The sequence below is a fragment of the Amblyraja radiata genome, chromosome 41 (assembly GCF_010909765.2).
Source record: "Amblyraja radiata isolate CabotCenter1 chromosome 41, sAmbRad1.1.pri, whole genome shotgun sequence".
NCBI lineage: Eukaryota > Metazoa > Chordata > Chondrichthyes > Rajiformes > Rajidae > Amblyraja > Amblyraja radiata.
The window spans coordinates 16157728-16185488 of record NC_045996.1 but is presented as its reverse complement, the minus strand read 5'-3'; the positions used below and the strand labels follow the sequence as shown (position 1 = coordinate 16185488).

General features: G+C 42.5%; 1 protein-coding gene and 1 long non-coding RNA gene across 5 annotated transcripts in view; one reads left to right on the top strand and one right to left on the bottom strand.

Annotated features, from left to right (window-relative positions):
- Positions 1-5025: 5025 nt before the first annotated feature.
- On the bottom strand, positions 5026-23519 carry LOC116967815. Its single transcript, XR_004410329.1, has 3 exons — positions 23509-23519; positions 20841-20842; positions 5026-5063 (listed from the first exon to the last, which is right to left on the bottom strand). It is a non-coding gene; the product is annotated as an uncharacterized LOC116967815 (long non-coding RNA).
- LOC116967813 (protein Smaug homolog 1-like) overlaps positions 5035-27761 on the top strand; it is a 56492-nt gene continuing 33765 nt past the window's right edge. For 2 of the 4 annotated variants that reach the window (XM_033014423.1, XM_033014420.1), the window contains exons 1-2: positions 5035-5250; positions 13948-14500. In XM_033014423.1, coding sequence (XP_032870314.1) covers positions 14305-14500 — 196 coding nt within the window. In that variant the 5' untranslated portion in view covers positions 5035-5250; positions 13948-14304. Of the gene's footprint in view, positions 5251-6517; positions 6537-13635; positions 13763-13947; positions 14501-27761 lie in introns of those variants that run through there. The other 2 variants (XM_033014422.1, XM_033014421.1) reach the window with 2 other exon arrangements.

Sequence of the window (27761 nt, the reverse complement as noted above, 5' to 3'; positions counted from 1 at the left end):
CATCTCTTATCCGCCTGCACATAATGCAAGCACAAAGGAGATGTGTGGGGCAGGTTGTTTTACACAGAGGGTGGTGGGGGCCTGGAACATGCTGCCAGGGGTGGTGGTGGAGGTAGATATGTTAGTGGCGTTCAAGAGGCTTTTGGATAGATATGGATATGCAGGGGATGGAGGGATATAAATCACGTGCAGGCAGATAATATGGCATCATGTTCAGCACAGACATCGTGGGCCGAAGGGCCTGTTCTTGTGCTGTACTGTTCCATGTTCTATGTGTTCCCTGTATCTGGGTATGTGTTATAATCCTACTGGGCTGAAGAGCCATATGGTGCGCATTCTTCTCAAAAACTGCACCGGTTTCACAAAAAGTCGAGGGCATTCAGTTTGCACCAAGACCTTAGAGGCTGAATATGTAAATGGCTGTGCACCATCCTATAAATAAACCTTCGATGGTGTGACCCAACACATTCATGAAGGCATTACAGATGTGATGACCTTGGGAAGGATGCAGTCTGGCTTGCTGGAATGGATCCAATAATGAGGGAGATGTGTCACCAGGAAAGGCTGCATCAGCCGGCATTAGTCTTCTGAGAGTGGAGAAAGTGGAGAGAGTGCTCAAAGTAACAAGGATGTAGACAGAGGGAGACATAGAGTCATATAGCACAGGAACAGGCCCTTCAGCCCAACATGTCCATGCGGATCTTCCAACCCATCTACACCACACCAGATTCAGAGACAGTTTCTTCCCAGCTGTTACCGGGCACAGATATTGTGGGCAGAAGGGTCTGTTCCTGTCCTGTACTGTTCTATGTTCTACATTCTGTGTTCTATGTTCAGTGTTCATCAGCTAGAGGATGGTCCTGACCTCCCATCTACCTCATCGGAAGCTTTTGAATTATCTTTAATCAGACTTCAATGTTATATCTTGCACTAAACGTTATACCTATTATCCTTCATCTCTGCACGGTAGATGGCTGGTATAGTCTTTGACTGGATACATGCAAACACAAGCTTTTCACTGTACCTCAGTTCACATGACAATAACATACTAAACTAAACTATGTTCTATGTTCAGTGTTTTATGGCAGCTCTATTACTACACTCTGCAGTAATATTATTACTCAAATATTTCCTAAGCCACACGGGTAGTTGAGTATTAATATTCTTTAAACAGTGAGTTTTCTAGGTGGATTAGTTTAACGGCATCATGTTCAGCACGGACATTGTGGGCCGAAGGGCCTGTTCCTGTGCTGTATTGGGACGACAGATGGCACAATGGGCTAAGTGTTCGGCTGGCAACCGGAAGGTAGCCAGTTTGAATCCCGCTTGGAGTGCATACTGTCGTTGTGTCCTTGGGCAAGACACTTCACCCACCTTTGCCTCTGTGTGAATGTGTGTGAATGTGTGTGAGTGATTGGTGGTGGTCGGAGGGGCCGTAGGCGCAGATTGGCAGCCACGCTTCCATCAGTCTGCCCCAGGGCAGCTGTGGCTACAGAAGTAGCTTACCACCACCGAGTGTGACTGAGGAGTGAATGAATAATGCGATGTAAAGCGCCTTGAGTATTAGAAAAGCGCTATATAAATCCCATCCATTATTATTATTATTGATCTGTGTGTTAATAATGGGAACATGTTACTTCAGCACTTTGTGTCCTTCTGAGTAAACCAATATCTGTAGCTCCTTGTTTCTAATACCAAACCAATCCCATTTTGTTTTCCCTATTTTCTGGTAGAAAGTTGCTGGTGCCACAAGGAAATATCCATTAGCTCAGAGCTGCCTACCCAGAGACTAAGGTGTGCGTGGCAGGCACTGCTTTTACATGGTTTTCAATCTGTTATCTTACCCTGACACCTCGGGGAGTTGCTTCCCAATAGAAATTCTCCAGCCTGCGGTCTGTTTGACATCTATGAGGGTCGTGGAGGCTAACTAGACAGTCTTGTCTACTTGATTCACACAGTGCTGTAAGCGGTCTCTAACACACACGTGAGACATTGCAGCACCAAACAAAACTGGTTTAGCAGCAAATAGCACCCCACAGCAGACTATACAACCCCCAATCTAACTGTGAATTACATGAACTTTACCAATTTCTACAGATGCACAGTAGAAAGCATCCTATCAGGATGCATTGTTGCTTGTGATGACAACTGCTCTGCCCAAGACCAAGTGCAGAGAGTTATTGATGTAGAAGGGAAGCAATTTGAACTTTTTTTTGCCTTCCATCACAGTGAGGAATGTGGAGGAGTCACTGTGATGGATGTTTATGTTAAAATGTATTTTGTGTTCCGTTGCTTTTTATTTGCATGACTGCCTTGACAAATGAAATTCCTCCTATGTTGCAAAACATACTTGGCTAATAAAGTAATATTGTGATTGTCTGATTGTGATTGTGTGATGTAGCCCATTCCATCTCTCAACCCAACATCTCTCCATCAACTTCATCATTTCACGCTGCCTCAGGACAGAAGCCAATATAATCTAGTCTAGGACCACTCACACCCTGGTCATTCTCTCATCTCCCCTCTCCCATCAATCAATCAATCAATCAATCGATCAATCAATCAAAGACTTTATTGTCATTCAAAAATACACCAACAAACGCAATTCTGAACGAAATTTTGTTGCATCTGGCTCACCGTGCAACATAAAATAACAAAAGGATAAAATAGATAAAAAGATAAAATAGATAATAGTGGCGGCACATTATATGGAATTCAAGAGTCTGATGGCTCGGGGGAAGAAGCTGTTGCAAAACTTGGCCGTTCTGCTCCTTATACTGCGATACCTTTTGCCCAAGGGCAGCAGAGTGAACAGTCTATGATGGAGATGTGTGGGGTCTTTTATAATGCTGTTGGCCTTGGACAAGCAATGTTTGCACGCAATGTCCCGGATTGAAGGAAGAGAAATCCCGATGATTTTTTCAGCCGTCCTCACCACTCTTTGCACGGACTTCCAGTCAGAGGCTTTGCAGTCCCCAAACCAGATAGAGAACAAATCAGGCAGTATCTTCAAGTATCTTTTCCCCCTCCATCAACACCAGTGCTGCATCAAGGCAGCAGCATTTATCATCAAGGATGCCCAACATCCGGCCCATGGCCTCTTCTCATTGCTACTGTGGGGCAGGAGGTACAGAAGCCTCAAGTCCCACACTATCAGGTTCAGGAACAGTTACTTTCCTACAACAATCAGTTTCTTGAACCAACCCGCCGCGCAAGCTGTGTTTTTTGTGTTCTGATTTCTTTTACAGTCTTCTTCTTTTAGATTTTTTATATGCCATTTATGTCCAATTCATGTGTATGTGTTTGTCTGAGTCTATTTGTCCATGATGTTGCTGCAGGAAATGTTTATCATTGTACCTGTACCTCACTGGTGGAGAGAGACAACAGTTTTGGATTTCTGAGAGTGCTGATCTCCAAACATCTGTCCTGGGCCGAACACATTGGTGCAATCACAAAGAAATCCCATCATCACCTCTACTTCCTTGGAAGAGATCTGGTAAGTCGCTGATTTAAACTTCGACAGATGTTTGGTGGAGAACATATTGACTGGTTAAATTACGGCCTGGTTTGGCAACTCAAAAGCCCAGGAATGAAGGAGTCTGCAGTTAGTGGTAGACATAGCCAGAACCAATTACTAGTACTGACCTCCCCGCCATTGAAGGGATCTATAGGAGGTTCAACCTCAAAAAGGCAACCAATATCATCAAAGACCCCCACCGCCCTGGCCACGCTCCTCATCTCGCTGCTACCATCGAGAAGAAGGTACAGGAGCCTGAAAACTATGATCTCCAGCTTCAAGAGCTTCCTTCCCAACAACCATCAGGCTCTTGAACACTGCACGACACTAACCTCTGCAACTGTGATCTTTTATGGCGTGTATTGTTGGTTGCAACTCGGACTTGCACTTCTAGTGTTACCTGGTTTTACCACTGCTAGTTTATTGTATGACATTTATTGTGGACTACTAGATATCGGCGAGACCAAACGCAGACTCGGCGATCGTTTCGCTGAACACCTTCGCTCTGTCCACCAGGGATCTATAAATAGTTCACCGACTAGTTTTACCATCGTCCTAATTCAAAGTTGCTGATTGTAGGCCTTGTTGTCACTTTCCCCTCAGCCAACAATGAATCATTCTACATTTCCTTGATCATCGTCTGTTTTGATCTGTCATGAGGTCATAACTGATAGGAGTAGAATTAGGCCATTCGGCCCATCAAGTTTACTCCGCCATTCAATCAAGGCTGATCTATCTCCCCCTACTAACCCCATTCTCCTGCCTTCTCCCCGTAACCCTTGACACCCGTACAAAATTAGACTATCTATCTCGGCCTTAAAAATATCAACTGACTTGGCCTCTACAACTTTCTATGGCAATGAATTCCACAGATTAACCTCCCTTGGACTAAATAAATTACTCATCATCTTTTTCCTAAAGGAACGTCCGTTAATTCTGAGGCTATGACCTCTAGAATTATGACCTATGAGAGATAAGACCATCACAGTGAGGAGGAGATTCACTGTGATGGATGTTCGTGTAAATTGTGTTGTGTCTTGGTTCTTCTTCTTGTTTGTATGACTGCAGAAACCAAATTTCGTTTGAACCTCTGGGTTCAAATGACAACAAATAAATTGTATTGTATTGTATTGTAGGCCTAGGCTCTCCCACTACCTGACCCAAAACGTCACCTATCCATGTCCTCCACAGATGCTGCCTGACCCACTGAGTCACCTGCTACCAAAGATCATAGAGTCACCTGCTACTGTGCCCCATGTACAATTGGAGCTCAGTGCCACGGAAAAACTACAACCCCCAGCAACCGTTGCGAAAAACCAAGCCTACATCCGGCTCGTACTATGTCATATCCGGTCTCTCCCAGCGCGTCCACAACCGAACGTGCTGCCGGGCGCCGCTGATTGACGGCGCGGCTGTCCAATGGAAGTGGAGAGTGGGAGGGGCGGGTGGGCGGGACGGGTGGCCGCGACCAATGGGCGGGCGAGCTGCGGCCCAGCAGGTTAGTGTGACCGGGGGATTTCGGCGGCGGGGTTTGTGGTGCTGTCGCCTCCCCTCAACCCCCAGGCGCCGACTCTTCCTTCAGGCGGCGACACAAGGCCTCGACCCCAGGCGCCGAGCCGAGCCTCCCCTCCCCACAGGCCGCTGTCGCCGCGCCGGCCGGGCCCCGCACCCCGAACCCCAGGCGCCGACCCTCAGGCCCAGGCCGCCCAGACCAGACCAGACCAGACCCTCAGGTGAGCGCCCTCCAGAACATTCCACGGGCGGCTGTCCGCGACCCGCCGCCGGCAGCGGACCGTCGAGTGGCGCCCGGGGACCGGCTGACGTCTGTGTTGCTGAGGGGGGGGAGGTAGGCCTCGGCCGGCACCCGCGGGGTAGCGTGTGTGGAGGGGCCGGGGGAGGGGAGGGGAGGGGGCTGCTGCGGCCGCGGACGCTGGCTCGTGGGGGTGGAGACTGGGTCCCTAGAGGGTGGGGGCTGGGTCCTGGGGTGGGGATGGAGACTGGTCCCTGGGGGGAGATGAAGTGTGGGCACCTGGACCCATATCATGGAGGTGAGGGCTGTGTCCCAGGAGGGTGAGACAGGTATTGGAGGTTGGGGGGGGTGAATGTAAGAGAGAGGAGAGGGGGGGGGGGGGGGGCGGAGGTGAGCAGGGATGAGAGGGGAGGGGGCAACGATTTGTGCCTGCCTTTGGGTGAAGGGGCGAGGTATTGCCGTTAAACCACAGGACTGAGGGACAGGCAGAGTTCAGCGATTTATCCCGCACACTCTTTGCCAGGAGCCTGGCCCAGCTCCTGTATCAAGCCACCTCTGGTATGCACCAGTCTCTCCTTCACTTATTTTGTCTGCCAGCCCCTCTCTCACTGAAATTCTGGAAGATTGCAGTTGTTTCGTTTTGTTTCTTCAACATTTGACGTAATTGACTCGAGACTTGTGTGTGTGACAACCTGTTACATGGATGGTACATTGGTTAAATTTATCAAAAAATACTCCCATCTAGACATTTAGTATCAATGCTCAAGCCAGCTTCCTATTATTTTCTGTTAACTCTGACCTTTTCTAAGTTACACTATTCATCTTGGTGTATATTTAGTCTTTTTCTGATTTTGTTGTACTTTCTACTGCACTGTCAGCCTTTTAATTCAATGTGGTGTGTCATGAATAACTTCAGGGATTCTGTAAGATTGAATCCTGGAGGTTGTAGCTTTTGAGCAAAATTTTGTGTAAATGGGGGAGCACTTTAAATTGTAGGTGTTTAGTTTATTATTATCACGTGTACAGTGAAAAGCATTTTGTGGTGCGCTATCCTGTTAGTGAAAAGACAAGACATGATTACAATCAAGCCATCCGCAGTGTACAGATACAGGATAAAGGGTATAATGTTTAGTTAAAGATAAAGTCTGCTTAAAAATGGTTTGAAGGTCTTCAATGAGGTAGATGGGAGTCAAGACCACTCTCCAGTTGGTGAGAGAACAGTTCAGTTGCCTGATAACAGTTGGGAAGAAACTGTCTCTGAATCTGGAGGTAGGCGTTTTCAAACTTCTGTACCTCGTCTGATGGGAGAGGGGAGAACGAGTGACTGGATGAGATCAGTCCTTGATTATGCTGGTGGCCTTGCCGAGTTTTAAATTGAAGAGTAATACAGTGTGAAAGTTGGATGCGGTGTTTTAAATAACGTTCAACGTATATAAAACCACGTGAATACTTTGAGGTTGACTGCAGCATGTGGGTTACTTGTTGTATTTCCCGCTGTTGCCTACGTGTGTGGATTCAACAATTTGTGTGAAGGCTGCGTGATAATTACGTTCAACATTTTAGTGTTTTGCAGGGAAAACCATGAAATTATAATTTGTTCAGGATTGAAATCAAATTTATGTCCAAACCAGAGCTGTTGCTGGGTGATGCCATGCCTTGCAATTTTGTAAATCACAAATAATTGGAGGTAGATTGTAAATCTTCCAGTATATTGCCTGAGCAGTGCTTGCCAATCTCCAAAGCTGCTGCTCATTTTCCATTTCTCATGCCAATTGTCCCATGGCACTCCCGAGATAGTTCTATATTTCTATAGCTAAGTCGTGGATTGGTTTGAGCCTGAATTCCTGGTTACCAAGAGTTGTTTGTAATTGTCCTAAACTTTGGTTTGATTTGGAATCCTTAGGCAAAGTTATTCTCTGGTTGAGTTTGATCTGGAATTGTAAAAGAAAACTATTATTTATTAAGAGAGGATTAATTTAAATATCATTGCGCAAAGGATACATAGCTATTTTAGCTTCGACCTAACCCAAGTAGCCAAAATATCTGGTGGTGATGCCCCAAAATAGAAGGTGGGGAGAATGTCACAAATTTATTCATGGTGAAATTAATCATTGGATGATGGGCGGAGGCTAGGATGAAATTGTCTCTTAACATTGCTCTTTATAAAACTTCAGTTTGGCATTGATATGGAGCCTTGGTGGTTTGCCTGGCATTTTTCTTCTCCACCCCTCATCTGAGGAGTCAAAGCTAGTTGTTGCATATTGAATTTTGTATGGCTCTGTAGCAGAATAGATCAATTTGGTCTGAAGAAGGGTCTTGCGCCTCAACGTCATTCATTCCTTCTCTCTAGAGATGCTGCCTGTCCCGCTGAGTTACTCCACCACTTTGTGTCTATCTTAGATCAATGTGGTAGTAGCTTTGTGTATCTAGTATGTTTCTTGCCGCATGTTCAGTTATTCAGGATTACAGGTGAATAAAAAGTTATTTGAAGGGTGATATTTTGGTCACATTTCAATATTGAACAAAATAATTTAAAAGTTAAAACTTCAGTGCGTGTTAGTAGTCAGATTCATTGATACGTTGGTAAAGAATGAGTGGAATGGTGGCAGGAAGACTAATGACTCTAGCACCCTGTCCAGAAGATCACTAGTTGGATTTTTCAACCTGTGACATTGGCGTTGACAGCACCACAGTTTAGTCAGTGCAAGGTACGTCAAATTTCTGCTGCATTCTGCTGCTGCTGGGCCATTGCTGCACAGTGAATACAGAAACATGACCAATGTTCAAGACTTAGTTATTCAACATACAACTTAGATAGCATAGGCTTAGGAATTGTATTACAAACAAACACTTCTCTCACCTCTCTCAAAATCCACATCCCAACACACTTCTTCCATTGAATAATTTTTGAAGTGCAGTCACTGTTGTGATATTGTAGTTAATTACAGTGTTATGTTATCACATCGTTTTGCTGATGTTGGTTGAGAGGCAAATGTTGACTAATGCCATAAGAACTCTATTAACCAAGTAAGGAGTTAGAGCGATCCTTGGTTTTGCATTTCAAATTGACAAGAGTTCCATCAACACGTTGTTCCCTCTGTATCGCATTTAAGTCTTCAGAGTGGAATGGAATCTTTCTTGGGAGAGCTAGTCACTGATCCTCAACAATAGGAACAGAATATAAAGCTGCTTAAAGTTGAGCAACAGTATTGGTCTGACCGATGTTGCGATTAAAAGTCCAAATTGTGCAGGCTTGAAGTATACAAATGGATGTACAGGAATAGTAGATAAATCTGCCTTTTCCAATCAGGCACTTCACTTTGCTGCCTTTCTCCCCATTTTGTCTTATGCTTCTTTCCTATTGCAGCACCTGTATTGAGCCCAGCAGCCTTGCCTGAACTCCCTTCAGTGGTTAGTCATCCTGCTGTGCAAAAAAATACCTGTGTCTGTCCTAAATCTGCACTTTGCAAATTTGAATCTTTGTTTCTACAGTGAAAATTTCCATATTTGAGAGCAAAATAAACTTTGCTTCATCGCGGGGAGCTCAGTCAGTGTCCCTCTAGTAAACAAAGTTAACTCATAAACACGATGCTGGTGAACTTGAGACTAGATCGTTTTCTCCTGGGTCACAGTATTTTTTTAAAATCGTTACAAGGATGCTGAAATACATGTAGATTAGCAACATGGTGGGTAGATATGACAATTTAGATAGGACCATCTAAGTTAGATGTGTGTGTGCCATGTGCCATGAGTACCTTTCTGAAGATGTGCAGCTCCATGAACACCAACACATAGAACAACACTTTATGTGCAAGTGATGAATAAAACTGATATTGATATTGATACCCAAATATGTCAACAGTGTTTAATGTTCAGCCAATTAGCAATAGAAATACGTGACGGCCTGGGGAAAGGAATCAAGCTTGGTTCTGCTTGTTTTCTTGGACTGGAGCCTTCTAGTGTTTTAATTATTCTTTATTTAATGGAGGATTATTGATGCTGTCTGGGTAGCTAAGGTCCATGCAAGCTTATGATGGCTTGATTTGTATTTGGCACAGTTAGATTTCTATGCATAGATCCAGTTAGAGGTTGGAAGGTTTTTGTGTAGCTATACTGAGCATTTGTAATATTTTACTGCCTTCTCTTGCCTTGTTCCTGCCCCCAATAAATCTGTAGCAGGGAAGATTTATAGAACATGGAACAGAACAGCACAAGAATGGGCACCGGCCCACAATATTTGTGCCGAGCATGCTGCCCGGTTAAACCGATCTCTTTTGCATGTACATGATCCATATCCCTCATCTTCTGTGTACCTATCTAAAAGCCTCTTAAACGCCTCTATTGTATCTGCCCACCACCATCCCAGCAATGTGTTCCAGGCCCCATTATTCTATGTGAAAAAAACTTTCCCCCTCTCACCTCATAGCTGTGCCCTCTAGTGTTGGATATTTCCACCCTAGGAAAATGGTTCTGACTGTCTCCCCTACCTATACCTCTCATAATAATTTTAAGTATCTCTATTGTCTCCCCTCAACTTCTGACATTTCAGAGAAAACAATTCAAGTCTATCCAACCTCCCCCTGTGGTGGAAACCCTTTATCCAGGCAATATTCTGGCAAGCCACTTCTGCACCCTCAAGTCTCCACATCTTTCCTGTAATGGGACAACCAGAACTAAGTGCAATTCCTCATATGCATCCAGATGAAAGCCCTATTGAACTGCATCCTGATTTCCTGACTCTTGTATTCAATGCACCTAGCTATTTGTACTGCCACCTTTAGTGAGCTATGAACTTGGAGTCCAAGATCTCTCTGCACTTCAGTGCTGTGGAGGGTCTTGCCATTAACTGTATACTCCCTCCCTGCATACGCTCTCCTGAATTGCAACACCCCAGACTTGCTCGAGTTAAACTCCATCTGCCATTTCTGCAGCTGATCTATATCCAGCTGTATCTTCTGACAGCGAACTTCCACACTGTCTGCAACTCCTGTTTTGGTGTCTTTAGCAAACTTACTCACCAACCCATCTACATTTACGTCTTGGTCATTTATATCATTTACATACATACAGCAGAGATCCCAGCACAAAGCACCAGCCAGAATATCCCTTTCACCACAACCATTTGTCTTCTGTGAATAAGCCAGTTCTGAATCCATACAACCAAGTCATCGTGAATTTCGTATATCTTATCTTCTCGATCAGCCTACCATGAGAGAACTTATCAAAAGCCTTTCTAAAATCCATGTATACAACATCCGCCGCCCTACCTTCATCAATCTATAGAAGTGAACATCTTTTCTCTGGATCAATAGCTTCAATTGGTTGTTAGACTTCTTTCTTGTTTCTCAGTACCACAGCCATTACAACGATGTCTGAAGAAGGGTCTCGACCCGAAACATCACCCATTCCTTTCCAGAGATGCTGCCTGTCCCGCTGAAGTACTCCAGCATTTTGTGTCTACCTTCGATTTGAACCAGCATTTGCAGTGCTTTCCTACCTATTACAACGATGTGTTGAGCAGATTGATACTTGCTGCTTAGACACTCTGACAGCAGCCCTAACTGCAGGATTTGGGGAGGGCATTTAGAATGAGGGAGGGACGTTGCTGTAATGTCCACACCCTCCTTAATTTTGTTTAGCCTGGTCTATTGCTTTTTGGACAATAATAGGTAGTGTGGGGTAATCCGGCTCCCTTTCAAAAATTGGGACTGTCTGCATTGACTGCCACACTGGATCAGGGAGGAGAAAATAGGCTAGTGACTATTGCAGATACTTGTAACACGCAATGCACCACCAAATAGCCACAAACGAGTATCTGCTTATAAAATTCACATGGCTACCTGCTTGATAATTAGCTGTTTGATTACCTGTTTAAAATGACAAACTAATTTTCCATTCTTGGAACTTTTAGATACTTGATTGGAAATGTGTAATATGTTTTATTTTAGGGAGACCCATAACTTGTACTGCATTCCTACTGGTGCAGTAAGTCAAAGCATTGTGCACTCATTGATGTGTTTTTCCAAACTTGTTCAAATTTTCCATATTTCCTTACCAGGCATTTGGCCCGTTGAGCATTCCTGTTAGTCCAGTTTCCTCGCTTATTTCCCAATAACCTATATTCTTGATCATCAACACCAATTCTCCTGCCACCTACCTACACTAGGGATAATTCAGAATTGCCATTTAATCTACTAACCAGTAAGTCTGTGGGATGTTGGAGGGAAGGGGAGCTGCTTGGGCAAAGCCACATAGTAACAGAGAATAGAGGCTGTGTGGAGTTTACAGAGTGGCAACATGACTGACCGCTGTGCTACCCAAACGATTGAAATTGACCAAAGATAAATGCAGGCAATTCACTTTGCTGGATGAGATGCGAGCGTAGGTCGTAGTTTTATTTATTGCTCATTTCTAACTGCCCTTAAACTGAGTGGCATGCCATGCCATTAGAAACGAGCCAGCCATGTTGTAGTTGGGTCTGGAATCTATCATTGGACCTGCAAATTTCTTTCTGTGAGACTTTACGAATTGGATTGTTGTAAAAAGCTATCTAGGAGTGTTACAGGAGCCTATTATTCCAGAATTTGAACTCCCCAGCTGCAATGGTGAAATTCAGTGTTTCAGTGGTAATTGGTAGTACTCATGGGTATACAGTGCCTGTTACAGGACTTATACGTACTTAATTTACTCCAGCTCTCCTGCCCTGCTGAATCAAAGGCAGATGCATATTCTTACTTGGTTAAATGGTCCATTGTTTACAATTATCTGGTGAGTGCTGATTTTGTTTTGTGTCTACCATTGTCAGACTATTCAGTACGTCCATGCAAACAATTGCCTCACCTGCAGTGTTTTAAAACATTTCTCAAAAAATGTATGGGTCTGAAGAAAGAACGTGAATATTTGTTCTCTATCTTCTGGACATCCAGACTGTTGACGTTTCCTTTTAAATCGTCTACACGGACCAGTCAATTGCCTCAGACTAAGATTTAGCATCAATCTTTCTCAATCTGTAATTTGGTGCAATAACCCATTGTGTTCTTGACACATGGTCTGTAATACAGGTTACGTAACAACTGTGTAGATGATGTAAAGTAGTTTACTTATTAGGTAGTGTCTATGTAGAAATGTCCAAGCTATGTCTTTGCAATTAAACTAAAGAATGTTTGCTGAGGGGTAGTGACTTTGTGTCCCTGCCTTCATTGAATTTTCTTTTTACAGAAGTGTTGTAGGTTGTTGGTCTATAGAAATTGTTGATGTGGTATTGATTAGTGAATCTGGAGGGCAGGCTCACAGTATAGGAATAACTGAATGGGTAATTTATTCTGAAGAAGGGTCTTGACCCGAAACGTCACCCATTCCTTCTATCCAGAGATACTGCCTGTTCCACTGAGCTACACCAGCATTTTGTGTCTGAACAGTTTATTACTGCAGTGTGTATGGCTTTCCTGTTCTTATAAAGATTCCGTTCTGAATGAGACAATTTGAAGATCTGTCAAAATGGGACAGTTGCATGTGTTTAAGTTTTTTAAAGGTGGTTTAGTATTTTCTTCCACCTATACTGAAGTGCTTCTGTTTGGAATGATGTAGCTGTCCAAACAAACTGGGCAGTAGGAAATTTGCTGAGGTGGTTTTGGGCAGTTCCTCGGTCAGGCGATTGAATTCAGGAGCTTTCATTGGAAATTACTCTATGGTCTGCTTGCTCTCCAGCGCCCTACATCCTCCCTCATACTACTGTCCTATTAGCTCCAGATATGTACCTTGGCACAGAAATAAATGGTCGGCTAGCTGCTTGGAGTACAGGAGCACATCATAGCCAAGTCTGATCACTGCCCCACAATCCCCTAACCCGTACCCCTGACCCACTTCCGTGAACCATGAAGCCAATTATAATACAGTACCTCAATTGTGACCGGGGTCAAACATTGAATCTCTTGGTCTATATAGTTTTGCCTGTTTGAATAATTATGGGTTGTTGTACTATATTTTAAAGTTTAAATGAAATTCCTAATAACAATATAACTTTGAAATAAAAGCAGGGATTTTTTTTCTGTATGGTCAGCTCCATGATCAAATGTTTTGTTTCCTTTTGTGGCAACCCTATTGAAATGATTTCCACTTTGTGCAGCGTTCTCTCTGTATCCAGTATGTGCCAGCTCTGAGCGCGCTCTGAATGTTAATGAAGTCCAGATGTGGGTGGCTTTAGGAATGATGTCATACATTGATGGAACTTCACTTCTTGGCTTAATAACAGCTCCAGATGGGGCTGGCTGGTGGATTGGGGAGGGGGGGAGTGCTGTGTGGGTTGGATTATTTCAAGGGAAGCATTCCGATTATCAGACTGATGAGGTCTTTAAACTGGGTAATGCTGGAAGTGGGTGGGGTGAGGGAGAAAAGCTGAAAGCCGCACAGAATGTCAGTGGACTGATTCAGATTATTTTCACTCTAGTTCCCTACTTTACATCCAGTAGTCTGAGAAAAGTGCGAGCATTTTCCAGGTGGCTGAAAATTATTGAATGTTGTTGAGAGTGGTGTTTGTAGATGCCTGGGATCAGATTGTAATGGAGACTAGCCGATGGGGAGGGGAGGAAAAGAAATATGGAAAGTTGCAGAAGAAGTACTCTTTAAATTGTATATTTGGTATTTATTTATTTGTTGCCTTTTTTTTGTCTTTTGATTTTAGTGACAACATGAAGCCCTAACTGCAAGAAACAAGGAAAAAAAACCTTAACGAATGCCAAGTTTACCACAGTCTGCTGTCAGAAGTTGCCTGAAGTTGTTTCTCTGTTCAGTTTCCAGTGTTGAGAGTAGTTCTCCCAGAGTATTGTATCTGGGGGGAGGGGGTGGGTGGGTGGGGGTGTGAGGCAAAGAAGTGGGAGACTATTTTGCAATCCCCCTCATTCAAAAAAAAGAATGTTTTGACAGAAAAGACACCAACTGTTTCAAAGACTACTGTCTTGCTGCCCGAACTGAAAACATGTGACATTCTCCTCTTGTGTTGGTGCCCGAAGAGAAGAGACCATCGTGCAGGCTTGCGATCATGATGTTCCGGGATCAAGTTGGTGTGTTAGCTGGGTGGTTTAAGGGGTGGAATGAATGTGAACAGACTGTCGCCTTGCTGACTCTGCTGAAGAGGGTCAGTCGGACCCAGGCTCGATTTCTTCAGATTTGTTTGGAGCACTCGCTGGCCGATTGCACCGAGATCCACATACTGGAGGGAGAGGCCAATGATGCTGGTGAGTCCTTCATGTGAAATGTGTGGAATTAAAATGTAATAGGTAAACTTTAATGAGGGCTGTTTGCAGGTCTTGTGTATTTTGCTGTGGTTATTACTGGGTGATTATTGTCAGTGGGCCTATTATAATAATGTTACTATTATATACTCGGACTAGTTAAAAATAGCTAGCTTTCCTAGTACTTTCCATTAATTAAACATGGGAGTTTCCTGACAAAGTTGTATTGCCCATGATCAGTGAGCAGGATTTGTCATTGCTCCTGACTTGCTGGCTGACCCCATGTGCTGACTTTTAAACACGTCATTGTTACTTTCTCATTGCTTCATGGTCTTGCGCCTCCCTTTGTGACAGCCCTCAGATCTGAGCTCCATTAGTGCCATCTTGTTCTTTAATGAATCATCCTGTTCATACTTTCCACATTACAGGGACCCAATCCATAATTCCCTCAAATCTTTGCCATTACTTTCCTCTTCAGAATGCTCCTTTAAAACCTAACTTTGCCTAGACTTTTGGTCACTTGCTGTTTTATTTTTGATGGATTCTGTGACAAGCCTTAAGATCTTATTTCTTCAATAATTGTTGTCTTTATATGGAATTCACAGAATCAATTTCTATATTGTGAAGCTGTTCTGAATGACAATGGTTTTTGCCGATTTTAGATGATTTGGATGCGCACAAAAGCATGTAAAAGGAACCAGAATTTATTTTTCATAATTTTAATTGCTAGTTTTGTCTGAACTAATGTAACTTATGTTTGCCATCTCCTGTGTCATGATCTGATGTTTTTAACTATCAACAATGCTTAACCTAGAATGTTAGCTTTAAACATAATGTAAGAAAGACAAGAAAAACATTGTGTAAAATGAACCTACCTACACTTGGAGCTGAGTGTTAGTGTTAGATCCCTGGGTAGTAAATGGAGCCTTTATTCCTGCTTTGACCAGTTTATACAAAGGATTTTCAGCTTTCAAAATATCCTATTTGAGCTTGTGGTGTTGGTATTTTTGTTGGAGTCGTTTTTTAATACTTGTGTCAAAAGGTTCCTTTAGTAAGATCTGGACTGCCTTGTTACCTGTCACAGAGTGCAGTATTCAGCCACGTTAATGATAGTTATTTATAATATTTTATGTGATTATTGCAACAATTTAATTCGCTTTTCGGAAAAGGAAAACAATATTTGATTGGAGCAGTGGACCATGATGGCACTTGCATGCTAACTGTAGATAATTACAAAGTCCTCAATTGTTGCTATTTGTGATAGGATTTTTTTTGCAGAATAGAACTAAACACATTTTTGCTGTACAAAATTGTTAGGCATTCACAGTGCCCTCCATAATGTTTGGGACAAAGATCCATCATTTATTTATTTGCCTCTGTACTCCACAATTTGAGATTTGTACAATAAAAAATCGCATGTAGTTAAAATGCACATTGTCAGATTTTAATAAAGGGTGTTTTTATATATTTTGGTTTCACCATGTAGAAATTACAGCAGTGTTTATACATAGTCCCCCCATTTCAAGGCATGATAATGTTTGGGACACAGCAATGTCATGTAAATGAAAGTATTTGGTTGCATATCCTTTGCATGCAATGACTGCTTGAAGTCTGCGATTCATGGACATCACCAGTTGCTGGGTGTTTTGAATTGACCATGTTTTAGTTTAGAAAACCTCCTTTGTTGCTATAGCAGTATGTTTGGGATCACTGTCTTGCTGTAGAATGAACTGCCGGCCAATGAGTTGAGGCATTTGTTTGAACTTGACAGATAGGATGTGTCTACACACTTCAGAATTAATTATGCTACTACCATCAGCAGTTGTGTCATCAATGAAGATAAGTGAACCAGTACCTTCAGCAGCCATACATACCCAGGCCATAACACACCTCCACCCTGTTTCACAGATGAAGTGGTACGCTTTGGATCTTGGGCAGTTCCTTCTCTCCTCTATACTTTGCTGTTGCCATCACTCTGATGTAAGTTAATCTTCGCCTTATCTGTCCACAAGACCTTTTTCCAGAACTGTGGTTGCTCTTTTAAGTACTTCTTGGCAAACTGTAACTGGGCCATCCTATTTTTGTGGCTAACCAGTGGTTTGCATCTTACATTGTAGCCTCTGTATTTCTGTTCATGAAGTCTTCTGCGGACAGTGGTCATTGACAAATCCACATCTGACTCCTGAAGAGTGTTTCTGATCTGTCGGACATTTTTGGGGATTTTTCTTTATTATAGAGAGAATTCTTCTGTCATCAGCTGTAGAGGTCTTCCTTGGCCTGCCAGTCCCTTTGCTCACCAGTGCTCTCTTTCTTCTTAATGATGTTCCAAACAGTTGATTTTGGTAAGTCTCTAAGTTTTAGCTGATATCTCAAACAGTTTTATTCTTGTTTCTCAGTCTTATAATGGCTTCTTTGACTTTCATTGGCACAACTTTGGTCCTCATGTTGATAAACAGCAATAAAGGTTTCCGAATATGATGGAAAGGCTGGAGGAAAGATTAGGTGCTGAGAGCTCTCTTATACCTGCATTAAGGAGGCAATTAAACACACCCGATCAATTACAAAGACCTGTGAAGCCACGTGTCCCAAACATTATGGTGCCCTGAAATGGGGGGGACTATATATAAACACAGCTGTAATTTCTACATGGTGAAACCAAAATGTATAAAAATTGCCTTTAATAAATTCTGACATTGTGCACTTAAACCACATGCGATTTTTTTTTTTTTCCATTACAAATCTCAAATTGTGGAGTACAGAGGCAAATAAATGTTGGGTCTTTGTCCCTACCATTATGGAGGGGACTGTAACCACCAAATTGAGACTTGTCATTTAATGGGCTGATGTATCCTTTGTATACAACGGGTCACTTGACAGCTGAAAAAAATAACGTCCTTAATGATTCAATTTAAGATAGTGTCAAATTTTGTGGGTTCACCTGCACCCTCGTCTTTCTCCCACAAACTCTCAGCATAGTCTGATGGAAATAGCGTACTGTCAGAGGAATTCACCTCCAAGTGAAATGGTAAACCAAGACCTTGTGAATAGAAGATTGCATGGCGGCTCTGAGTTTTACTGGCCAAGAACTTTTCACTGAAAATACGAGGGAGGCCAGCCTGACTTTATCCATGTCTTGGTATGCAAAGAGTCGCCACATAAAGGGCACCGACAAAGTTACAAAGTATTTAATTTTACACAAGCCATTTTTAACAAATCCCAGTTGTGATCCCAAGAGTCAAGAGTGTTTTATTGTCATATGTCCCAGATGGGACAATGAAATTCTTACTTGCTGCAGCACAACAGAATATGTGAATATGTAAACGTAGTACATAATGTGGGAAGAGAAAAAAAAAGTTCAATAAATAACAAATATAGTGCAATAATAATAGTCGATAGTCACTCACTACACAGAATACAACGCATTGTCTCCAAGGCCTCCAGGATCATCAACTCCCCCCTCCCCTCAATCCATTCCAGTTATCTCCAACGTACCTCACAACGGGCAAAAAAGATCATCTCGGACCACTCCCATCCAGCAAATCACCTTTTTCAGTCTCTCCCTTCGGGGAGGTGCCTCAGGTCACTTGCTACTAAAACCACCCGCTTTAAAAACAGTTTCTTCCCCTCAGCAATAAGAACTCTCAATTCCGTCCAATAATCAGACAATAATATGACTTTTGATGTATACAGTGCCTTGTCTATGGTCTTTGTTTGTTCTTTTGCACTATGTATTGTTGGTGAGATTTGTGATGTGGTATGGATGCACTTTATTACGGTGATCTGTGTTATTAGTGGTATGTAACAAAAGCAGTGTACCATCATGTACCGAACCCAAATACCACCAACCCTGGTTGCGTGGCAATTAAAGATTCTATTCTATTCTAGTCTTTCGCAGCTTGTTCCCCATGCCAGGTTCTCCTTTGTTCTTCCTGTCCTCTACCCCTCTCCTCGGCGGTTCCCCCACGCCGGATTCTCCTTTGTTCTCGGTAGCGCATTCGTCCTTTGGCACCCGCATGTACACTGCGGAGGTGATATTTTATGGGGAAATTATTAGCTTGAGCTACTCTGCCAGATGTCTGGGGATGTGAACGGAGATAAATTTGTCGCATCGTTGCATGCATCTTCTGGCAGGTAGGAAAGGGGCATTTGATCATGCCTACTCCTCTCACAGACCCCCCCGCCACGGCCACAGCAATTGGGGAGTGGGTCAGACAGAACAGAGAGCACTGAGCACTCTGATTCACAGAGGCCATTCTTGTCCCTTCCCACTCGTTCGCCCCAGTAACTAAGCAGAATCAGTTTTCAGTTTGGACCTTGGTTCTGTACATCAGCAGTCATCCAAACCACCAAAAGAACTGTCCTTTTGTTTTAAGAAAAAGAACATGTCAACACTGAACAGAATAGTCAAGCTAAGAGGACTTTGTTGTAGTAACGGCTGTTTCTGCTGTACACAGTTGGGAAATGCCCATTGGGCATTGAAAATCTTCCTCCAGCAAGACTGTGTCTCTGTATGCTGACAGGAACCAGTGCTTTATCCCAACCTCACAATGATCAAATACCTCATTTTTTGAAAATGCTGGCACGTCAGGTACTCTTCTGTTCCATTCAGTAAAACTGCCAGAATTGCAGTGTAACTTTGTTTATGCCCTTGATGTACAATATATTGGTACAAAGAGAGAATGCTGGAAGCACTTGGACCAAGCGACATCCATGGGAAGGGAAATGATCAGTGTTCTGGGTCAATTCCCCTTGATCAAAGGGTGGTCGCCCTGAAGCTTCCAGCACTTTGTTATTCTTTGAATTCCATTCCATCAGTAGTTTTATTACACTGTATTGATCCCTGCCATAAATACTCACCAACCTGTCAACTCCAATGTGATGCCCCAATAAGATTACTTTCATTATTCAACTCGGGAATATTGTTCCCATTTTGTTCCTGTTCATTCTCTGTTCCTCACCCCTCCACACGCACGCACAAAACCAACATTTACATCATTAATTTTGCACTCCAGCTTTTGTGATTGCTTAGTTGTACAAGTTGTTGGTGAGGTCACACTTGGATATTGTGTTCAGTTTTAGTCACCCTGTTGTAGCGAAGATGCCACTAAGCTGGAAAGTGTACAGAGAAGCTTTATGAAGAGGTTCCCAGGTTTTGAAGGCCTGAGTTACAGGGTGAGGGAGGGCATGATGGGACTTTCCTCCTTGGAGCACAAAAGGGTGATCTTATGCAGTGAAATAAAATCATGGAATAGATCATGATTCACTGGAATTTAGAAGGACGAGATATTCATAATATTCTTAAAGGATTGGACAGGCCAGATGCAGGAAAAATGTTCTCGATGTTGGGGGAGTCCAGAACCAGGGTTCGCAGTTTATGAACAAGGGGTCGGCCATTTAGGACTGAGATGAAGGAAAAACTTTTTCACCCAGAGAGTTGTGAATCTGTGGAATTCTCTGCCACAAAAGGCAGTGGAGACCAATTAACTGGATGTTTACAAGAGTTAGATTTAGCTCTTAGGGCTAAAGGAATCAAGGAATATGGGGGAAAAGTAAGAACGAGGTACCGATTTTAGATCAGCCATGATCATATTGAATGGCGGTGCTGGCTCGAAGGGCCGAATGGCCTACTGCAGCTATATTTCCATGTTTCTATGCAACCTTTCCTATCCACGTGGCTTTCCAATGTTGTAATTGTACCTACCCCAACCTCTGGCAGATCATTTCATCCATGCACCATCCTCTACGGACAAAATAGCCCTCAGATCCTTTCTAAATCTTTCTCTGCTCACCTTAAACCTATTTCTGCTAGGTTTAAGCTGGCCTACCTGGGTAAAGACTGTGGCTATTCACCTTATCTATGTCCCTCACAACTTTTATCTATCTCTATAAAATGTCACCCCCTCAGCCACCTCCTCTCCGGGGAAAAAAGGTCCAAGCTTGCCCAGCCCCTCCTTATAACTCAAACTACTCCAATAATGTCCTCATAAATCCTTTTTTTTTAAAACACCTTTTCCAGTTTACCAGAACTTTTGCTGTGTTCAAAATGTAGCCTCACCAACATATTATACAAATGTAATTGGACGCCTCAACTCCTATACTCAATAGCCTGAGCGATGAAGGCAAGCATGTCAAACAGCTTCATCACCACCCTGTGGGTCTCTACTTTCAATGAATTGTGTACTGGCATCCCCATGTCTCTATGTTCTACAATACTCCCAAGCACCTTCCCATTTACTGTGAGAGGCCTCCCCTGGTTTTTCTTACCAAAACCCAACATCTTGCATGTGATTTAAGCTCCATTTGCCATTCTTCAGCCCATCGGATTAGTTGATTAGGACCCCACTGCTATCTTAGAAACCATCACTGCATGCTACATGTGTCATCGGCAAACGTACTAACCATGCCATCTGCATTCTCATCCACATTTAAACTACTGCAATGGAACTAAAGGTATTCAGCGAGAGTAACCACAGGACAAAGAAAAAACCCACAATTTGATAAATACTTTACCAAAATGCTGGCCTAGGTTTACTGCAAATGCTGAAAATACACAGATCTGGTAAAGAGAAACAATTAATATTTCATGTCGAAGATCCTTCATTTGCAGCCTTTGTTTTTGTCTCAGATTTTGAGCATCTTCATTTTTTTGTTCAATAGCACTGGTATTGTGTGGAAAGAAAACACCTTTTACCGAAAAGAAAAAATCACAGGAATTATTTAAAGGCATTCATTAATCATGTTGGAATATGTGACCATGAATCCCAAGTTTATTCTACTTGCAACTTTCCTCTTCCTACAAATCCTACAGATTGAAACAAAAATTAGCTTTGACCCTCAAGTCTAAGGGTTACAAATGTTTAAAACATTAGATTCGGTCAAATCCATTTAACCAGTTCAATAATGTTTAAAAGACATTTGGACAGGTACATGGATAGGATAAGTTTAGAAGGATATGGGCCAAACGCAGGCAGGTGGGACAAGTGTAGATGGGATATGTTGGTCGGCATGGGCACGTTGGGCCGAAGGACCTGTTTCCATGCCGTATGACTATGATAAAACTTGTGGGCACACAGACCTGAAGTACAAATCAACCGTGATCTAATAATTCGGCAGCAGGCTTACCTAATGTGTTAATCACAAACTATAATTTATAAGTGAAGTTTCAGCTTATATGCAACCAAGTTTATAATTAGTGCGCACACATTTCATAATCTGCAAACATGCTTCAATTTTCAGTGTACCTGTACCTCATCATGCTTGTGCACATGACAATAAACACCTCTTGACTTGACACGGATTGATAGAGGAAGACAAGTCCAACAGAATTCCTTTTGAGGTTGTATCCAAGAGAATCGATCATGGCTAATTACTAGCTGTCGTGCTTCTGGACTTAAAAAGCCTTTGTAAAAGGTGCAACGTAAGAAATTAAGCAGAGTGCATGTTTTCAGGTGGGCTGTGATGTGGACTGCAGATTGGCTGAGGGAAAATGATTAGGAAATGCAGGTGATTTGCAGGTGAGGGCTAAGCCGGAATCGACGCTGGGCTCCAGCTGTTTATGATCTACACCAATGATCTAGGCAAAGGGTTCAATAGAGTTAGCAGATGATAAAGGTAGATGGCAAGGCAAGCTGAGAAGCACATGCAGAGTTGCTGCAGGGGGATATAAACAGACTAAGTGAAGGGGCCGGTCAAAGATACCACGTGGAAGAGTAAGGGTATCCACTTTGGCATTCATATTCATATGGAATGCACTTGTATTCACTGGAGTTTAGAAGGATGAGGGGGGATCTTATAGAAACATATAAAATTATAAAAGGACTGGATAAGCTAGATGTAGGAAAAATGTTCCCAATGTTGGGCGAGTCTGGAACCAGGGGCCACAGTCTTAGAATAAAGGGGAGGCCATTTAAGACTGAGGTGAGAAAAAACGTTTTCACCCAGAGAGTTGTGAATTTGTGGAATTCCCTGCCACAGAGGGCAGTGGAGGCCAAATCACTGGATGGATTTAAGGGAGAGTTAGAGCTCTAGGGGCTAGTGGAATCAATGGATATGGGGAGAAGGCTGGCACGGGTTATTGATTGGGGACAATTAGCCATGATCGCAATGAATGGCGGTGCTGTCTCAAAGGGCCGAATGGCTTCCTCCTGCACCTATGTTTCTATGTTTTCTATGGTGGGTAAAAGGTGGACTATTTCCACGGTGGCGCAGCAGTGCAGTTGCTGCCTCACAGCGCCAGACCCCCATTTTTGATCCTGACTATGGGTGCTGTCTGTACGGAGTTTGTACGTTCTCCATGTGACCACGTGGGTTTTCCCTGGGTGCTCCGGTTTCCTCACACAGGCATACAGGTTTATAGGTTAATTAACTTCTGTAAAAATTGTAAATTGTCCCGAGTGTGTTGTGTGTGCTAGTGTAACGGGGATTGGTGATCGACGTGGACTCGGTGGGCTGAAGGGCCAGTTTCCGTAATGTATCTCTAAATTATTTTTTATAAAGCAAGAGACTTAAAGGCATTTAGAGATCCAGAGGGTACAAAGTGTTGGAGTAGCTCAGCAAGTCAGGGAACATCTTTGGAGAATATGGATAGGTGATGTTTCGGGTCAAAACCCTTCTTCAGAAATGTCACCTATAATAATAATAATAATACATTTTATTTAATGGGCGCCTTTCAGACATCTCAAGGACACCTTACATAGATAATCGGAATAAAAACATATAATCGGAATAAAATAAGTAATAAAGACGTCACAGAGACACAAATTAAAAACATAGTTCAATCCAAAAACAGAAAATCAAAAACACAATGAAGAGAGAGCAGCGGCAGCCAAAGCGCGCCAGCGTCCACTCTCTCTTCACGGCAGCCATATAGGACACAGACTTACAGGATTACAATTAGACAAAAAAATCATCCCCCCCACAGTGGATAGCCGACAAGGCCACGCCGGTTTGAAGCTCCCAGGCTCCCGTTGATAAAGTTGGCGCCGCCTCTCCGCACTGCCGCCTCTCCGCACTGCCGCCTCTCCGCTCCGCAGGCTGCCTAACCTGCTGGGTTACTACAGCAATTTGTGTCTGTTTGTGCAGTAACCAGCACCTGCAATTCTTTGTTTCTACATGGAGACACCATTATTGTTATGGTATAAAGTTAAGATGCAGTTTAACAAGAGATTCGGAAGGCAAGCAGTACCTTGGCCTCCTATTACTGTAGCAGAGACATCTTGCTTCAATAATATAGAGCCCTGAAGAGACCACATCTGGAATACTCAGTACAAGCACAGTCTCCCTACCAGAGTAAGGATTTATAATTGCAGTTGGATTGCAGCAAAGTTTCAGCAGACTGATTTCTGGGATGGCAGGCATGTCATATGAGGAGAGATCAGCCTGTACTCTCGTTCACAAGAAACAAAAATAGAAATGCACAAAATTCTTGTGGGGCTTGTAGCAGAGCTGCGAAGTTGACATTTCACCTGGCTAAGGAGTCTAAAACCAGGAGTCAGTCTCTAAAGGGGTCAACCATTCTGGACAGTTGAGCCAGTGACAAGAGAATCTTTGGAATTCACTAACCAAAATCTGCAGAGAATCATTGAGCATATTCAAGACCGATTGGTTCCCACAATATTTTTAAAAAAGAGACCAAGATAAGTGCAGGAAGAGCCGAGGTCAAAGATCAGCTTTGGTCTCAACTGAATGTCAAGCAGGCATGAAGTTCCACATGGCAAATTCATGTTAGTTCAGTTCTTATATAAATTACCTCAGCTACAATTTACAGACCACAATCCATTCAGGATCAGCATCTTTTATCTTCAGCTAACCGAGCAAAACGTTACAATCTACCAAGTTTGATGAATAATAGAGAAACATGCAATTATCCTTTTCTGTACAAGGAACAAGACTGCAAATTAATGCATCTCTGATGGATCTGGGGTTTTTGTTCATGACAGAAGTGGATAAGCAGGTACAGTAAGTGAAGACAGCAAATTGTTTATTGATCCAGAGCTATAGTCGAGAAACAGGCCCTCGGCCCAACTCGTCTCTGCAAACCAAGATGCCCCATCTAAGCTAGTCCAATTTGCCTGCGTTTTGCCCATATCCCTGTCCAAATGTATTTCAAATGTTATAGCATCTGTCTCAACTACTTCCTCTGGCAGCTCATTCCATATAGTCGGGTGTGAACCTGGTGTGACAAAGTTGCTATTATATCTTTCCCCTCTCATATATATCAAGTCTTTGATTCTCCGAACCTCGGAAATCTCTGGAGAGAAGGAATGGGCGACGTTTCGGGTCTGAAGAAGGGTCTCGACCCGAAATGTTGCCCGTTCCTTCTCTCCAGTGATGCTGCCTGTCCCGCTGAGTTACTCCAGTAATTTGTGTCTACTTTCGATTGCTGGTCAGTGTGGGCCTGTTTCCACTCTGTATCTCTAAAACTAAAACTAAAAGACTATGTATGTGGTGTACGTTGTGCTAAAAATGAAATGTATGTCTCTGATTTGCACTGTTTTATCTATAGAATATCTTTAAAACTTGTCCATTGAATAAAATGTAATTGCTTGTCATTCACACACACGCCTGTGCCACATATACTTGAATTCAGTTATTTTTATCTTCTGACCTTGGCACATGACACATTGGTGATTTAAATGCTATTTTTACTGATGCGTTTTTCATTGTGGCAATTCTTTTCTTTTAATTTATATTCAGTGAATTACTATTTACAGTAAGTGATTTATGGTAACATTTGATTCTTGTCTTGCTTGTGGTGTTTTCTATGGGACTCTCCATATTTCTGGCTGCTGTAATTCCTCGTCATCCTCCTGGTTTTACTAAAGATATACCTGAGCTCTAAGGGAATGGTAAACTATATCATGAGGGTGCCAACCAGTGTGGAACAATCTACAACAATTTGCAACATGTCAGACAAGGGATATGATTTGTTAGTTTCAATGTGAGTTTGAATGAGATATGCATTGAGGGCTTTCATGTGACTCGAGCCTAATGAGAGAGGAACCTGAAGAGGTTGATACACAAGGTTAGGACTTGTAGGTAGACACAACGTGCTGGAGTAATTCAGCGAGTCAGGCAACATCACTGGAGAACAAGGATGGGTGACGTTTTGGGTCGGGGCCCTTCAGATTAGGACTTGTGGGATTGGGTTCAAATGTGTTATTAGCATAGATCTAAGATTGGTTAAAAATGAAATGGGTAAAAACAGGAAAGAGTGCAGAGAAGATTTTTATGAGGATGTTGCCAGGACTCGATGAGCTAAAGGCAGAGATTGAGTAAGCTAGAATTTTATTCCTTGGAGTGCATAAGGCTAAGGGATGATTTACAGATGTATATAAAATCACGAGGGAAATTGATTGGGTGAGTGGTGAGTTTTTCCTCAGGGTAGTGGAATCAAGAACCGGCGTTTATAGGTTTAAGGTGAGAGGGGAAAGATGTAACAGGAACAGGGGCAACTTTTTCACTCGGAGGCTAGTGGGTATATGGAATGAGCTACCAGAGGAGGTAGTTGAGACGGGCATTATAGTATTTAAAAGACACGGACAGATAATGGATAGGAAAGAGAGATGGAGGGACATGGACCAAATACAGTCAAATGGACTATCTTAAATGGGGCATCTTGATCGGCATGCACGAATTGGGATGCCTGTTTCTGTGCTATATGCTCACCTGCGATGGCAGTGAAGTTCAGGGCTTGGCTGTTACCAAAATCCTCTCTGACTTGGTTGAGGACATAACATGTTTTCTCCTAAGTGTGAATATAAGCATGATGTGATTGGGTAAAATGGTGGCAGATAAAATTATTGAGAGGAAATGTAGAAATGGACTCTTGAAGAATGTACGAACAAGATTTATTTTTCTAGGATGTGGTTCCTTGTTCATGCAGGTACAACAAACAGTTAAGAAATTGCACAGTATGTTGCTCTTGAATTAAAGGAGGTGGATTATTTGAAACAAAGTCTGCAGTATTGTGTACAGTTTTTGTCTCCTGAGGAAAGATGCTTCCTTGCATGGCATGAAACAGAAATTCCTCAGCTGAGGAGGCTGTTCAATGTTACGGTTTAGTACTTGACTCACTGGGGTGGGAGGAGGATGCTGAGAGGGTGGTTCTTCTGGCTGGAGAATCTTTTTATAGCTCAGCTTGTTGCCTTGGGGATAAGACTTCACTATCCAATTCCTGTTTCAGGGGGTTTGCTGTGGGGTTAATAAAAGGGCTGCCTTGTTTTCTATATAAACAGCTTTTTTGGAAAAATACCTCATTGGCTATAAAGTGCCTTGATGTCCTGAAGCGTTGTAAAAATGTAAATATTTTGTTGTTGCATTCTGGCCCGTACAATGTGCATTGTGTCGTCTTTTACCTTTTCTACTCTGGCAGATCTTTCTACGTTGATACAGTCAAGTTCACTAAGTTAATTGCCATGGCTTTACAAGAAACGCATTGTTTCACACCACTACATTGTATCAGCTTGTTTAAATTCAAACTTTTTGAGCTGGTCTGCAGCTAGATTATTACATATTTGAAACAATTTGACCAACGTGTCCATCGATGTGCATGTTCTGACCTTGACCATGCTAATGTGATTCGGGGATTTGCTGGGTTGGGTTTGATATTTGGACACAATTTCCATTTGTACTTGCCCAGAACAATCTTTGCCCATTTATTTATGTTCCTGTTTTAAATGTGAAATTGTAACCTTGCAGCATAACCTATCTGAATGAAAGTGCAAATTAGGGCTGTAGTTAAGGCTGAATCATGTTAACTGCTGAGAAAGAAATTTCACCCCTTCAACTTCCATTTGGTTTATGAAAGAGAGTAGTCATACTTAATTGCACACCTTGAGGATTTGCTAAACTTTGAAATCATTTTTAAACAAACTTCAAATCAAACATTCCAGATTATAGAATTAATATGGCTATTTGCTTTTCCCATTTTCTCTACTGTATAAATTAGTTGCATATTTGCATTGAAGCACAGAATGATTGTTTGCAAAGTGACATTCAATAGTTCCAAAAAAAGAATATGTTAATAGAGTGCAGACTCAATGTAAATCGTCCCAAGTCATATTATAAACTCTGGTGTCTATTTACATATTCTTTTCTAAGTCCTGACTGACTTTTGAAGTGCAGTTCCAGTGATGAAAGGAGTACTTGTGCAGCATCTTTCCTTTTCAGAATGTCCTAGTGATTTTCAGCCGAAAAAAACATTTCAATTAAAACTGGAAAATACTGGTGATTCTCGCAGTTCAAACAATTTCTGAATAGTGAA